At 43.3% G+C, this 15,799-nt stretch overlaps 1 protein-coding gene across 3 annotated transcripts in view; it reads left to right on the forward strand.

Annotated features, from left to right (window-relative positions):
• Positions 1 to 15,799, forward strand: part of TRPC7 (transient receptor potential cation channel, subfamily C, member 7) — a 141,072-nt gene that overhangs the window by 95,787 nt on the left and 29,486 nt on the right. For all 3 annotated transcript variants that reach the window (XM_011969179.1, XM_011969181.1, XM_011969182.1), the window contains 2 exons: positions 5,962 to 6,195; positions 10,089 to 10,353. In XM_011969179.1, the coding sequence (XP_011824569.1) occupies positions 5,962 to 6,195; positions 10,089 to 10,353 (499 nt within the window). The remainder of the gene's footprint in view (positions 1 to 5,961; positions 6,196 to 10,088; positions 10,354 to 15,799) is intronic.

A 15,799-nucleotide genomic window follows, 5' to 3' on the forward strand; every position in this document is an offset into this window, starting at 1 on the left:
ATTCTTCTCCAAACAGCTGCTCTCAAATTACTTTTCTCCTTAGAAAAACATTTCAGGCCGGGCGTGGTGGCTCATGCCTGTAATCCCAGCACTTTGGGAGGCCAAGGTGGGAGGATCACGAGGTCAGGAGTTTGAGACCAGACTGGCCAATATGGTGAAACCCCATCTCTACTAAAAATACAAAAATTAGCCAGGCATGGTGGCATGTGTCTGTAGTCCCAGCTACTCAGGAAGCTGAGAGAGAAGAATCGCTTGAACCCAGGAGGCAGAGGTTGCAGTGAGCCGAGATCGCACCACTGCACTCCAGCCTGGGTGACAGAGCGAGAGTCTGTCTCAAAAAAAAAAAAAAAAAAGAAAAGAAAAGAAAAATATTTTAAATCCTTCTATTTCATGGGCCATTTTCAACAGAAAGGGAAATTTTCTGATTAAAATAATCCCTGGGCATAGTCTCAGACAAGTAAAGGTGATCAGCTCATCACTCAAATGTGCCCACATGTGAGCCTGTGAGCAAGTCAGCGAGGGTCTGACCAGGGCAGAGCCCTCATTACTGTCTACTTCCAGCATTATCTATGATACCAGGCTTTTTCAGCAGCTGGACCCTTAAAGACCACTGTATTATGTAGGCATCTGTGAGTGTGCTTGGATTAAGGTCCGGGAAAAAGAAAGGAAGAAACACAAGCAAATGGTTGGGTGGAACTGCTGGAGGACTGTTGGGTGGGCTTGCTTTGCTAGAGTACAGGGTATATGAAAACTGTGGAATATCATAGGAAGGAATGATAGCCTAGCTTTGGAGTCTGGACTTTATCTTGGTATTATGAGGAATACACCACAGGTATCTGAAGAGAGAAGTGACCACGCTATGACCCAAACTTCATGAGGTCAGAAAATAGAGTGGAAGACTAAAAGAGCAAGATGGATCTGATGTCCACTAGAGAAGGATCTGCAGAACTGCAGTGATCCCTGGTGCCAGTCAGAAGAGTCAGGGGTGCAAGAGTGGGAATACTGGGTAAGGGTATGACACAGTCAGGGTGGGAGGGATGGGGAGGCCAGCTTGAGGAATGTAATACTGGCACTGAAAAGACATCCACTAACCCACTAACAGTAGTCTCTCTCTATAGGGGGAATTCAGCTTTGAAGTTCTTAAGGAAAAGTAGGAAGATATTCATCTGTGAGACATATACAAGGAAATGAAGGACAAAGTTTCAGGTCTTACTTGAGGTCAGAGGCAAGAATGCGAACAGCCAAAAACCTGAAAAGCTACAGCCTTTAAGGAGTGGGCAGAGTTAGAAAAGCAGCAAAGAGGCCGGGCGCGGTGGCTCAAGCCTGTAATCCCAGCACTTTGGGAGGCCAAGACGGGCGGATCACAAGGTCAGGAGATCGAGACCATCCTGGCGAACATGGTGAAACCCCGTCTCTACTAAAAAATACAAAAAATTAGCCGGGCGAGGTGGCGGGCGCCTGTAGTCCCAGCTACTAGGGAGGCTGAGGCAGGAGAATGGCATAAACCCGGGAGGTGGAGCTTGCAGTGAGCTGAGATCCGGCCACTGCACTCCAGCCTGGGCAACAGAGCGAGACTCCGTCTCAAAAAAAAAAAAAAAAAGCAGCAAAGAAAGCTGAAGAGGAGCAATGCGGGGGCGGGGGGGGGGGCCAGGTGGTTCCAGGGAAAGCTGGCCATCATGTCTGATGAACACGGCTGAGGGACTGCCAAAAGAGGCTATCGGTGTTAGCCTCTAGGGAGTGTGGTCACTGAGCTGGAATTGTTTCACTCACCGACCAGCTGGTGATTCTTTTACCACGTGAATCCCTCTAAATATACAGGTTAAGTGTAGCTCGGTTCCACATCAAAGCTCTCCCAGATGTGAGCAGTCATAAGACTCTTTGATGACATAAAATGTTCAAGAGTCTTTTCTACACATTAACTGATTTGAGCCCAGTTTTATTTCCTGGAGAGCCAGAAGAGTATGGCGGTCAAGAACATGAACTCTAGAAGCAGACCTTCTGGGTTCAAATTCCAGATCTCCTCCCTCCTAGCAAGGCACATTACAACCACCTGAGGCGCTGTTTCATTAGCTGTAAAAATAGGATAATAGCAGAATGTACTTTATAGGGTTGTTGCAAAGATTTAAGACAATATATATATACACACATGGCAGTGCCCAAAACATAGTAGGTGCTCAAATTGAAACTGAATAGTTACATTTTAATACAGGCATACCTCAAGGATAGTGCAAGTGCAGTTTCAGACCACTACAACAAATCAAGTACCCCAATAAAGAAGGTCCCAGGAATTTTTTGGTTTCCCAGTGCACAGAAAAGTTATATTTACACTATACGGTGGTCTATTAAATGTGCAATAGCATCATGTCTAAAAAAAGTACATACCATAATTTTGAAATTACTCTATTGCTAAAAAATGCTAACAATCATCTGAGCCTTCAACAAGGCATAATCTTTTTGCTGGTGGAGGATCTTGCCTCAATGTTGATGGCCACCGACTGATCAGAATGGTCATTGTTGAAGGTTAAAGTGGCCATGACAATTTCTTAAGACAATAAAGTTTGCTGCATCAACTTACTTTTCCTTTCACCAAAGATCTCTCTGTAGCATGCAATGCAGTTTAATAGCATTTGACCCAAAGTAGAACTTCTTTCAAAATTAAACTCAATACCCTCAAGCCTTGTTGCTGCTTTGTCAACTAAGTTTACAGAATATTCTAAATCCTTTGTCATCATTTTAACAATGTTCACAGCATCTTCACCAGTAGACTCTCAAGAAACCATTTTCTTTGCTCATCAATAAGAAACAATTCCTCATCCATTGAAGTTTTATCATGAAATTGCAGTAATTTAGTCACATCTTAGGCCCTACTTCTAATTCAAGCTCTCTTATTTCCATCACAACTGCAGTAACTTCCTCTACTGAAGTATTGAACCCCTCAAAGTTATCCATGAAGGTTTGAATCAACTTCTTCCATTTAATGTTGATATTCTGACCTTCTACCATGATTCTCTAATGTTTTTAATGGCATCTAAAATGATAAATCCTTTCCAGTAGGTTTTCAATTAACTTTGTCCAGATCCATTAGAAGGATCATTATCTATGGCAGCTATGGCCTTATGAAATGTATTTTTTAAAATAATAAGACTTGAAAGTCAAAATTACTCCTTGATCCATGGGCTGCAGAATGGATACTATGTCAACAGGCATGAATACAATGCTAACCTCCTATACATCTCGATCAGAGCTCTTAAGTGACCACATGCATTGTCCATGAGCAGTAATATTGTGAAAGAAAGACATTTTTTTCTGAGCAGTAAGTCTCAACAGTGGGCTTAAAATATTCAGTAAACCATGATGTAAACAGATATGCTGTCATCCAGGCTTTCTTGTTTCACTTATAGAGCACAGGAAGAGGAGATTTAGCATAATTCTTCAGGGCCCTAGGATTTTTGGAATGACACGTGAACACTGGCTTCAACTTAAAGTCACCAGCTGCAGTAGTCCCTAACAAGAGAGTCAGCCTGTCCTATGAAGCTTTGAAACCAGGCACTGATGTCTGCTCTATAGCTCTGAAAGTTCTAAATGGCATCTTCTTTCAAGATAAAGCTGTTTAATCTACATCAAAAATCTGTGGTTTACTGTAGCCACTGTTATCAATTATCTTAGCTAGATCTTCTGATAACTTGTTGCAGCTTCTACATCAGCACTTGGTGCTTCACCTTGTACTTTTATGTTATAGAGATGGCTTCTTTCCTTAAACCTTATGAACCAGACTCTGCTAGCTTCAAACTTTTCTTGGGCAGCTTCCTCACCTCTCTCAGGCTTCACAGAATTAGAGAGTGAGGGTCTTCCTCTGGTTTGGGCACTGGCTTAATGGAATGCTGTAGCTGGTTTAATCAACCACTCATGAGTTCACTGGGGTAGTACTTTTAATTTCCTTCAGTAACTTGTTCTTTGCATTCAGAACTTAGCTGTTTGACACAAAAGGCCTAGCTTTTGGCATATCTCAGCTTTTGACACACATTCCTCATTAACCATAATCATTTCTAGTTTTTGATTTAAAGTGAGAAATGTACAACTCTTCCTTTCATTTAACAGCTTAGACACCACTGTAGGATTATTAATTGGCCTAATATCAATATTGTTGAAATACTGGGAATAGGGAGGCCCGAGGGGAGGGACAGACAGGAAAATAGCAGGTCAGTGGAGCAGTCAGAACACACAAAACAGTTATTAAGCTTGCCATCTTATATGGTAGTGGTTCATGATACCTCCAATCAGTTACAATAGTAACATCAAAGATCACAAAGATCACTGGTCACAGACCAACCATAATGAATATAGTAATGAAAAGGTTTGAAATATTGTGAGAATTACCAAAATATGACATAGAGACACAAAGTGAGCACATGTTATTGGGAAAATGGCATCAATAGACTTTCCCAACACAAGGTTGCCACAAACCTTTAATTTGAAAAAAATACAGTATCTGTGAAGCACAATAAAGCAAAGTGCAATAAAAACAAGGTATGCCTGTAATTTAAAATAATTTAAATAATATTAGTAATAATTTACTAATCAGTAAATGTGAAGGTATAGAATAGCGTTATTCAACAGAAATATAGGGCAAGCAACAACCATGAGCTATACAGATAATTTCAAATTTTCTAGAAGCCATATTATAAAGACAGGTGAAATTAACAATATACTTAACCTATCATATCCAAAATATTAATCACTGCAACATGTAACTGATGCAAAAAATTATTAATGAGATACTTTACATTCTTTTTTCATAGTAAGCATTTGAAATCTGGTGTGTACCTTACATTTACAGCACATCTCAAACTGGACCAGACACATTTCAAGTGCTCAGTTTCCACATATTACTGGTGGCTATGGTATTGGACAGTACAGGTCTAGAAGGATACTCATCAACTATTAGCTCAGGCTACCTCACAGGGATAGCTTAGAGCAGGAGTCCTCAACCCCTGGGCCGCCAACTGTTACCATGTCTGTGGCCTGTTAGGAATCGAGCTGAACAGCAAGAGGTAATGCTGGCAGCATTACTGCCTGAGCTCTGCCTCCTGTCAGATGAGCAGTGGCATTAGATTCTCATAGGAGCCTGAAAACCCTATTGTGAATTATGCATGTGAGGGATCTAGGTTGCCATCCTATGAGAATCTCATGGCTGATGATCTGAGGTGGAACGGTTTCATTTGGAAACTATTCATTTGGAAACTGTGTTAAACTGTCTTCCATGAAACCAGTCCCTGGTGCCAAACGGGCTGCTGGCTTAGAGGAAGGCTGGGGGAACTAGTAACATTTTGTCTGTATATTTCTATATTGTTTAATATGTAACAATGAGGACATATATCTTTAAAATCCAGCAAGTTATGAAAGAGTAAGAAAAAATCTAATAACGCCAAATTAATGCTCATGACACAGAAATACAGAAGCATTCTAATCTGGGATTTAAAAACAAAACAACTGGGTTCTATGTCCAACAAAACCATAGTTCTAGGTTCTTGAGGCATTTGGGCATTTCTGTAGAATTTCGGGCATCGGGGGGACCTTCAGATAGCCCTTTACAATTCCTGGACCTCAGTTTCCCTATAGTTAATTTAGGACTCATTGATTCTTTAAGACCTCCCAGTTCTTAAAGTGTATAAGTGTCAGCAACTGTATTTTTCCTATATTCCCTCCAAGAATCTATCAACGAATGAGAACTCTCTCCTCACTTCCAGAGACAGTGTGTGTAAGCGCAAGGCGAAGTCTCGGGATATCCTGGGTAAAATCTGTCTTTGAACACACATTTCTGTCTGCCTCTGGCTATCGATGGTCCCAGTTCCAAAGAGCTGATATTTACATTTGTACTCTGCTTCCCTCCATGACCTCATGCGGAGGAACTCAATGCTAAGAGAACAGAAAAATGAGCCTGGCCTTCTCCTTCTCCCACAGGAATGATTTGGTCCGAATGCAAGGAAATCTGGGAGGAGGGGCCGCGGGAGTACGTGCTGCACCTGTGGAACCTGCTAGATTTCGGGATGCTGTCCATCTTCGTGGCCTCCTTCACAGCACGCTTCATGGCCTTCCTGAAGGCCAGCGAGGCGCAGCTGTACGTGGACCGCCACGTGCAGGACGACACACTGCACAATGTTTCACTTCCGCCGGAAGTGGCGTACTTCACGTACGGTGAGTCGGAGGGTGCTTTCCCTACTCCATTCTGGCGCTTCCGGGACATGGCCTTGGCGCTTCAGTGTGGCTGGAATTTGTAACGTCGTTTATAATCATGTGATCCGTGATTTGTAATGCAGTCGACTTTGGCAGTTTCACTGTCAGTGCAGAGCATCCTTTCCACCTCAAAAAGACCCTTGGTCCTGGAAGTGTAGCCAGCAGAATAGAACATGGAATTAGTGACTTTGAGAAATCAATCTTTTTGTGTTAAGGATGAGTTTGTTTCTGAAAGGCCCTTGGGAACATTTCTATAGTTTGTTTTTAAGAAACGTCTTGTTTCTGATATGCATCCAGGAGCACTAGAGGAATATGTATATGCAGAGGAATTTTCCTTCTATATTGGATCCCTGTGTTTTGTGCAAAAATAAATCCTGCTTTCCCAGTTATTGCTTCGTGGCAAGATAGATTCTTAGAAGATACCTTAATTCTTGCAAAATACAAGGCCTTACTGTTTTATGTAGTAGATCGAGACTTCAGGAATACTAATAATAGTTATAACATATATTTATTGATAACTTACTATGTGCCAGAAACTGGCAAGTAGTAGACATTTTATACACACAATTCTAATTCTTGCAAATAGCCTGGCAAAAAAAGGGTCCTTCTTTTGTCCCTATTTTAAACATGAAGAATCAGGTTTTTATAGCAGGGCTTTATGTAGGATTGCCTTGTATAGCAGGGAATCCTGGCCTGACATGATTTGAAAATCATGCTGAATGTCAGAGTAGTTACGTCCCCAAGCTTTGGAGTAGAAGAAACCTGAATTCAAATCCTAATTCAGTAGTTTACTGTGAGATATTGTTTACTTAACTTTTCTGAGCTCTGTTTTCTCATATGTAAAACAGAGATAATAATATCTATGTCAAAAGGTTTGTTTTGAGGGTTGAATAAAATAGTGTGTGTGAAGTGCTTTGCACTCTGCAGTGAAAATAGTAAATGCTCACTTAATGGTAGCAGTTATTATCTGCTTATTTTAACAGAAATTATGTCTTACTAACTACCTTTTGGGTCATTTTCTTGTTCAAACACTGTAATTTCTGTACTGAAACAGAAAGATGTTGAAGGTTAAAGGAACAGTAGATACTCGTTAACAGTAAAAAGCAGCTGGACACTTAGTAGGCATTTATTAATGGCAGCTGCATCATCTTGAAGGGATTGAGTGTTGAATGTCCCTGTTACATGAACCCAGATGGCCCCGGGACCATAGAATCTTTGCGGTAAGATACAACAATGATTCTATGGTCAGATACAACAATGATCTGCAGAGGGTTGTTTGTTTAACGCAAAAGCTGAGTAACTGCCCGTTTTCAATGTAGATTATGTTACATGTAAATGTGGTAGGGAACTCTCCACTGAGAAATGGAGAGTCTTGTAATATTACAAATCATCCACCCACCCAACCTCTGCCATTTTGGGGTTTGGCAAATTCAGACTTTCTTAAAGCAAAATAGCTTGGATATTATCCCCTCTGTCTTGTTCAGGGTTCATCAAGGAAAGATGAGAGAATATTGATACTGCGTTACGTGCTTTTCTTAATGCCATGATTCAGGCTGCAGTACTGTCCACTTCTGACTTCCATTGCTTTTTGGGTTGTATTAAGGGTCTTACCCAACCCAAAGCATAGTACGTTATTGCTCTTGTTTTTGTAGTTCACCCTGTGCCCTTGGAAATCCTTTGGATTTCTGGCTTCACTTGTGCTCCAGTTACAAGACAAGAGAGCCCTCTTGTGGCCAGCTGGACAGTGGATCTTTCCAACCTCTACAGCACCAAATGGGCAGATACCAATTTTTCAGGTTGTGATAGGGCAGGGCAATTTTTCTCATGGAAATAGCTCTAAGAAGAAAACCCCTTTGTCCAAATCATCACAATGCTGTTCATTCTATGCTCATCACAACTCTTTACAAGTCAGTTCAAATGTAATATTTTTCAGTGAAAGTCCTGACCTGGTCATCAGGATCTGACAACAGCTAAATCTATCTGAGTAGATTATAAGAGTGTCTTGTTATTGTGACTGAGGTATAAGATGGTAAGCTAGAGGCTGCAGAAAAAAGAATTCCTTTTTGCCTTCTGTTTAATGGGAGAAGTTATGTTTTATTTTATCTTATCCAAATATTAATCCATAGAATATGACAGATATATTGGAAAACATGTAATTTATTCTGTTTACTAGTCTTTCATGGATTTTTGAGGTATGACCTTGATGAGAACACAGAATCTGTAATGTTATTGTATTTCCAAATGCAATTTAGAATCACTCCATGAAACTTTGTGGCCTGGCTTCCTTTACTAAAGGTTTCTTACTGCTCTGTATTATTATAATTATTTAACAGAGTCTAGTTTTGCAAATAAAGAATAAAAGCCTCCCTCTTCAATCTCCCTTGGAATGCCACGAATTGCTGTGTAATATCCTTTCTAGCTGCATTTACTGGGCTCTGAAAAGGACCCCATACCCTAAATCCAATCTTAAAAATGGCAATAATGATATCTACTCTACAGGGCTGTTGTGAAAATTACAGCTAATGTAAGTGTAAGTGCTAATTTAGGTTTCTCAATATTTCTCAATTAATGTTTCACTCACCGTTTCTCAATGGGGACACTATTAGCTTTTCCAGCAGGGCAGTTTTCATGGTACAGATCTGTCCAGGGCATTGCAGGACATTAGCATCCCAGTAGTACTCCTATTCAGTCACTGTGACAACCAGAGACACCCCAACACATCCTCCACAAGAAAAGTGCTGCCCTCACTTGAGAATCACTGACATCTAATAGACAGCTGATTCATGACAGATGCTGCTCCTTGTACCATTAGAACTGCAATAGGAACACTTTGCAGGTTTGCTCTGCTGCAGAAATACCCATAGGGCAGCTCAGGTCCTTGTGGTCACAGTGACCACAAGCAGAGCCTTCCCAGCTCAGGATCAGTCCTAGGACCCTTGCCTACCTGGAACAGGGCTGTCGTGGCAAACCTGCCTGACTGGTCACCACTTTTGGGGACTTAGCTTAATCAAGGAGCAAATATCCCAGCACACAGTGTACCTGGGAAACAAAACCCAAGAGTATTTTCTCAGGCAAGATCCTCTAGATTCCTGGACCCCATGTGAGCTTATTTGTTCTGACCTGTGCCTGGTCTAAACATGTGGTTAAAAGTTTATCCAGTCATTTGACAAACATTTATCCATACCTGCTGTGTGCCAGACCCTGTGCTGAGCACTTTACATGTATGATTTCATTTCATCCTCTCCACAGTCCTGTGAGATGGATATTATCCATAATTTGAGATGAGGAAAATAAAGCTCAAAATGTTAGTTAATTGTCTCTCAGAGGCACGTGGCCAGTAGGTGGATGGGCCACATTCAGTCTCAGGGCTGTCTGACTCCAAGTCCATGCTCTTGCCCATCTCTCTCCTCACGCTGCCTCCCCAGTGAGTGGGACAGCTCCTGAGCATGGAGCTAAACACTGGTGAGGAGACAATAGCAAGTGGTCCGGTGAGTGCGAAGACATGGAGGGTGCACAGCATACCATGAGAGCACAGACGGAAACTGGGAACCTGCCCAGCCTGTGGTGGGGGTAAGAGGGATCACAGAAGGCTTCCTGAAAGAGGTGATGCCTGAGCAGAATCTTAGAGGAGGATTCGGAATGAATCATACCTCGAAGTGAGAGAAGAGTGTTCCAGGCAGATGGTCCAGCACATTCCAAGAGGGAGGGTCCAACTTCTGGGTATTGGGATTAATTTAAGGACAGGGACAAGAATGGCAAATGATACAGTTGGAGACCTCTAAAGATGCCTAACTGCTTTCTCTTCTAGAATAGATCCTGTGGCTTAATGAGTAACCCAGATTGTTTTCTTTTAGCCAGGGACAAGTGGTGGCCTTCAGACCCTCAGATCATATCAGAAGGGCTCTATGCGATAGCCGTCGTGCTGAGCTTCTCTCGCATTGCATACATCCTGCCAGCCAACGAGAGTTTTGGGCCCCTGCAGATCTCCCTAGGGAGAACTGTGAAAGATATCTTCAAGTTCATGGTCATTTTCATCATGGTATTTGTGGCCTTCATGATTGGGATGTTCAACCTGTACTCTTACTACCGAGGTGCCAAATACAACCCAGCGTTTACAACGTGAGTATCCGAGGGCTTTCCCTTGAGGTTTACCCTGGGCTTCCTGGGAATCTTTGGGAGTCTCCTGAAGGTGACTTCTTGCAGAGACTGCTGTTTCCTTGCTATTTCTCAAGGTTAAAGGCAACTTTATTCAAGGGTGGCTTACAGTTCAGGTTCTAGAGTTGAACAGAAGAGTTGAGTTAAATCCTCACTTTGCCACTTACATTCCATGTGTCCAAGAGTATGTTCCCATTTAGAAAAAAAAAAAAAAAATACCTGTAGGAATGCTACGTTTTCTAGGATTTGACATTTTCAACAATCAGGAATTACTGTATTGCATAAATGGAAAGACCACTACTAAAAACAGAATGCCATTAATAGAATGTTGTCTTTTGTTTCCAAAGTTTATATACTAGAGTGATGTGAAAATAATAAAAGCAAGATATTTTGTGGTAAACTTTGGAGGCAGTTAGGACTGCAATCCATGAGTTATCTCAGGCTAAACAATGCAGCAGCAAGCATGCTGGCGAGTATTCTTGGGGCAAAGGGGAGATGGGTTAACATCTCTGAGACTTCATTTTCTCATTTTTAAAATGGTGATAATAACAGTACCCTCTTCATAGGGATCGTGCAAGGATTCAGTGAGATGATGTAACTCACATGGTAAACTCTCAAAACATGGTAAAAAATATTATTACTATTATTATTGTCTTAGCCTATGTTACCTAGAAAACAGAACTCTGGGTAAAAGATGCATGCTAACACTTTATTAGAGCAAGGGAGTTGCGATCTCAGGGAAATAAGACTGAAGGAAAAAGGAAAGTGAAGAATGGGAGGAGGGAAAGCAAGTACAAGGTGTGGCTGCATGAGAGGTGTGTGAAGTGAGGATGGGGAAAGCAAATCCAGGCAGCTGCCCTGGCCACCATCCACCAGAATACACAGCCTGGGCACGATGGACCTCTCCAGGAGGACTATCTAGAAGTACCACATCTCAGAATAGCCCATCAGGCTGAGAAGTAGAGAATTTATCATCCAGATCAGTCCCATCTGCTGTCTCTCATTAGCCACTCCATAGGACATTAACTCACCTACCCGGGCAGCCCTGGGGAAGCCATATCCACACAGCATGGGAGGCAGGTCTGTGAGCGGTTGCGTCACAGCTCTCCATGCCTGGCTGGGCAAGCCAGGTCTTGTGCGTGGGCACCAGCAAGTCCTGCAGTATCATGTGCCTCTGCAGCAGGAAGGAAGGCCCATGTGAGAAAGGCAGGAGGCATGCAGCCTGAGCATGAGGCAAGACGCTGAAATTGGGATCCAGAAGTAGCTGCTGGGGGTGCTCCAGAAAGCAGGCAGAGTAACACAGTGGCATGCCCATCCCCCCAGGGTGGAAGTGGTGATGGAGCTCTCTCAGCCTGTGTCCACAAAGATCCAAAGTTCCTCCCTTGGAGGTGGGGGCAGGGCAGGATGCCAGGTAGTCTCCTGGAGCGCCAGCCATCAGCAGCACCAAGAAGGGTCGAGTGGAAGAGTGTGGAAGACTTGAATATACTTCCTGATGCAGGTATATTCTGGCCGGTGAACTTAAGTCATTTGATTTATCTGAGTCTCTGTGTCCTTGTCTATAAAATGAAAATAAGATTTCCCACCTTATTCACAAATACCTTTGTGGATAAATGAGGATGTTTACATAAAGTGCCTGAAACACAGAAGTGTTTCCAGTCCATGTCCTGCCCCAGACCCACTCAGCTCCAGAACTTCTCCTTGCCTTCACCAAGCTCTTGCCCAAAATCTTGAAAGGAGGATAGTCAGGTTTTCAGCCTTGTGGAATCCCAGCACAGCAGCCAGGATCAAAGGGACTAAGCACTTCCTGAAACTTGTCCCCAGGAAGCCCTAAGTGGCCTAGAATGTGTTTTCCAGCTAGTGGAAATAGCTCTGAGCCCTGCCACTCAGACTCCCTAAGCAATTTCCAGGTTGCTACAGGGCCTCATCTTACTCTTCTGGAGAAATCACCCATTAAGGTAAGATACATGTCTCTAAGAACCAAGTACAATGAACTCTGTGCCACTCCGCTCAGAATCATGAACTGCGCTACCCCACCCAGCTGAAACTACCTAAAAGAGTGGAACTCTGGTGCTGCTGAACCATAGAAGCTGTTACTCCCTGAAGCAAAGAAGTAGTTTGTGTGTCACAGAGAATAGGTGCCAGGCCCAGTGCTGATAAACGCACCTGAGAGGGACTTGGCTCTGCTCCTCAGCCCACAGGCTATGTTGGAACCTCGGTACCCCATGGACAAACAGACTAGGTTTCAGTCTGAGCTCGGCCTCTTACTGACTTTGTGGCCTTGGGCAAGTGCTTAAATCCCCTAGGCCTCAATTTCCCCAGCTCTGAAATGAGAATACTATGAGAGCCAATTTCACAGGATTGTTGTATGGATTCAATAGGAAGAAATATGATCAAATGCAATACTTGGCATAAAATGAGCCTTCAATAAATAGTAACGATGATAATGGAGATGGTGAATAATTTATCCTCAGGGGAGAGTAAATTGCAAGAAAAGACACCTGAGTACTGAATTGATCTATAGCGCCCTTTCTGGGCAGTGGCCTAGCTTACACACTGTCCACCAGCACAGGCCCAGCACATTGTTGAATTAGCTGGACTACTTTATATCACTCTAATACTTAGTGATTAACTGATGAAGGAATAGAGTAAGTTTCAATCACCCAAAAGCAAATTTGCTCCAGATCTGCTAAAGGTAAAACTAAATGTATCCATTCCACATGGGATGCATTGCTACTGAACATAGAGAGGATGTCAGCCAATAAACGAAGGTTCTTACTCTCTGTGGTCAGACCCTGGTGTCCCTCCTGTGTTTCTAGCCTAGTATTGGTGCCTTGAAAAGGTTGTTTGCTCATTCAATGCTTTATGAACAAAAATGAGGGAATAAACAGGAGAAAGGAAGCCAGAGTCAAGGTAGTGAAATAAACAGTAGACTGGGCATTTGACAATGTGGGCTTCTGTCCTGTTCCTACTGCCCAGAGTGTTCTGTGCAATCCCTCTTCCCTTCTACAGAAAGCCTGTATCGCCAGTCCACAGTCCCTTACTCCCTCAGAAGATCAGTGCCATGACACACAGGAAAATGACAAAGGGGCCAGGTGTGGTGGCTCATGTCTATAATCCCAACATTGGGAGGCCGAGGTGGGAGGATCCCCAAGAGTTTGAGATCAGCCTGGGCAATACAGTGAAACGTCATTAAACAAAAAAGGAGGAGGAAGAGGAGGAGGGAGAGGAAGGAAGGAAAGAAGGAAGGGAGGGAGGGATGGAGGGAGGGAGGGAGGGGAGGGGAGGGCGAAAGAGAGAGAGAGAGATTATGACTTTAGAGTAGGGCTGACCTGGCCACAATTCTCAACTAGATGCAGCACAGCTAATCCGTAGAGGGAGGAAGGCAAGTGGCCTGGGTTGGGGGTCTTTGGGATTAGGAAGAGTCATGGGTAAAGGCAAACTGAATGAAGATTTCCTAGACACGAGGGACCCAACCAAGAGGACCCCAGGCCTTCCAGGATAGGGAAGAGGAGAAAAGGTGGGGAGGCAGCAAGCACAGTGAAGAAAGGACAGGAGATTTATCGCCTTGGCAGTTCCTGAAATGGGATGTGTAGCTGTGAATAGGATTTGATTGAACAGGAAAACAGTCAATAGAGCAGTGAAGTGGAGAGAGAAAAGAATGGATTTTTGTAAATGTCATCTTTTACTTTTTGACTGCTCTCTGGAGCATGTCACCCCCAAGAGATCTTCTTTGTTAATTTAAAAAAAAAAAAAAGTCATGTGAGGATGAATGAGACTCGTGTCTTAGAATACTCAAAGCTGTTCTGAGTGCCAGCCATGCTGATGATGAAGTCAAACAACCTCACTCAGGCGAATGTTTGCTCCAGAGCAGCCCATCCCCAGGCCACCCTGCCCAGCTCACGATCTTCCCTTTGACCCACCCACAGGTGAGTGGCCTGTTCTCTGTGGAATTTTGAGCTTGTAGGGTAAGGCAGGAGTCCTCTCATCTGTTTCTATAGACTCGGCAGACCCAGTCTTACAGAAGGGAAATTTGGGTTGGAGCACACTGCAGGTATCCCCCCAGCCCCACTCTTGACCTCCCCCCAACCCCATTCCTGCCATGTCCAAGGGCAGTTGGAGTCTCTAAAGACTATTCAGGAGTCCACTTCAAAAGTGAGCTGTTAGGAACCTACAGGGAGCTTTTTCATATGAGCTCTGCTCACCCTAGGGGTGCAGTCCCAGGCCAGCTCACAAAAACCAGTCTCACCATGTTGTAGCACTGTCCCAAGGGGAAGAGTCATTCTAAGACAGTCATTCTAAGACAAAGGGAAAGAAAAGAAGAAAGACTTCTCTACCAACTGCAGCCCTCAACCCTCAACCAAGCCCTGCCCTATCTCCCGGTGTATTCCAGTTCTAAAATCACATACCGCCCCCCTCCAGCCACTCCCAAATTCTCATTTTCTCCATCTGGCAGACCTCAATGAAGAGGCTAGAAGAAAATGGATGGATTAAATTGGTTTAGCCCAAGGTGTGAATAAATACATAGTATGAGCAGCTTTAACAGATCAGTGGTTCTCAAACCACATCAGATTCACCTGGGGAGGTGGCTGAACGTAGGACTTCCCAGGCTCTTCCTCTTAGAGAGTCTAATTGCAGTAGTTCTGGGTAGGACCCAGAAATCAGCATTAACAAGCCCCTGGAGGATCCTGGTACAGCTGGTCTAGGACCACAGTGTGAGAAATGCTAATCTGATCCAACCTCATCATTGCGCCAATAGGGAGATGGAAGTCACTCTCAGCTCTGTGTACTTCAAAAACAAGGAGCTTGTTAAGTGAGTATCTTATTAGTAGGATTTCAGGCTCTATGCAGGCATTTTTTTTTTTAAGCACAAGCTACTGAAGAGGTAGCCAGATCCAGTGGGAGCAAGCCCCAGAGTCCGATCCTGTGAGTAGTTCCCAATTTTTCAGCCTCCTTTCACTTCAGAACCAAGAATTTTCTCAAAGGTCTGGGTTGTTTTTCATAGCCACTTCTGTGTCCAGTGCTAGCCTGAGGGGAGGAGCATGGGTCACTGGTTCGTAAGCTGGGGCCTGTCTGGGCATGACAGATAGTACACCTGCTGGCAACTCATTATCTCCAAGCCACTTCTATTAGAAACTGCAAATGACCACAGGCGAGGAAGAAAAAGTGTTCAGACAAGGTTTATGCTCTCAGAGTACAAAATCGAAGTATCCCAAGACATGGGTAAGGAAGTGGAGAGAAAAATCGCCTGAGAACACACTTCCTTTGATAAAGTCTTTAAGAAAAGTTCTCAGTTCAGACTGTTAGGAATTTTGTGATTGGGGACATATTTTTAACCTTATCATAGAAGTCAGTAGACAAATAGGATTTGCCTTTTGGAGGTTTGTTTTATAGCCAACTTTGCTGAAATGCA

The sequence above is a fragment of the Mandrillus leucophaeus genome, unplaced genomic scaffold (genome assembly GCF_000951045.1).
Source record: "Mandrillus leucophaeus isolate KB7577 unplaced genomic scaffold, Mleu.le_1.0 Scaffold88, whole genome shotgun sequence".
NCBI classification, from domain to species: domain Eukaryota; kingdom Metazoa; phylum Chordata; class Mammalia; order Primates; family Cercopithecidae; genus Mandrillus; species Mandrillus leucophaeus.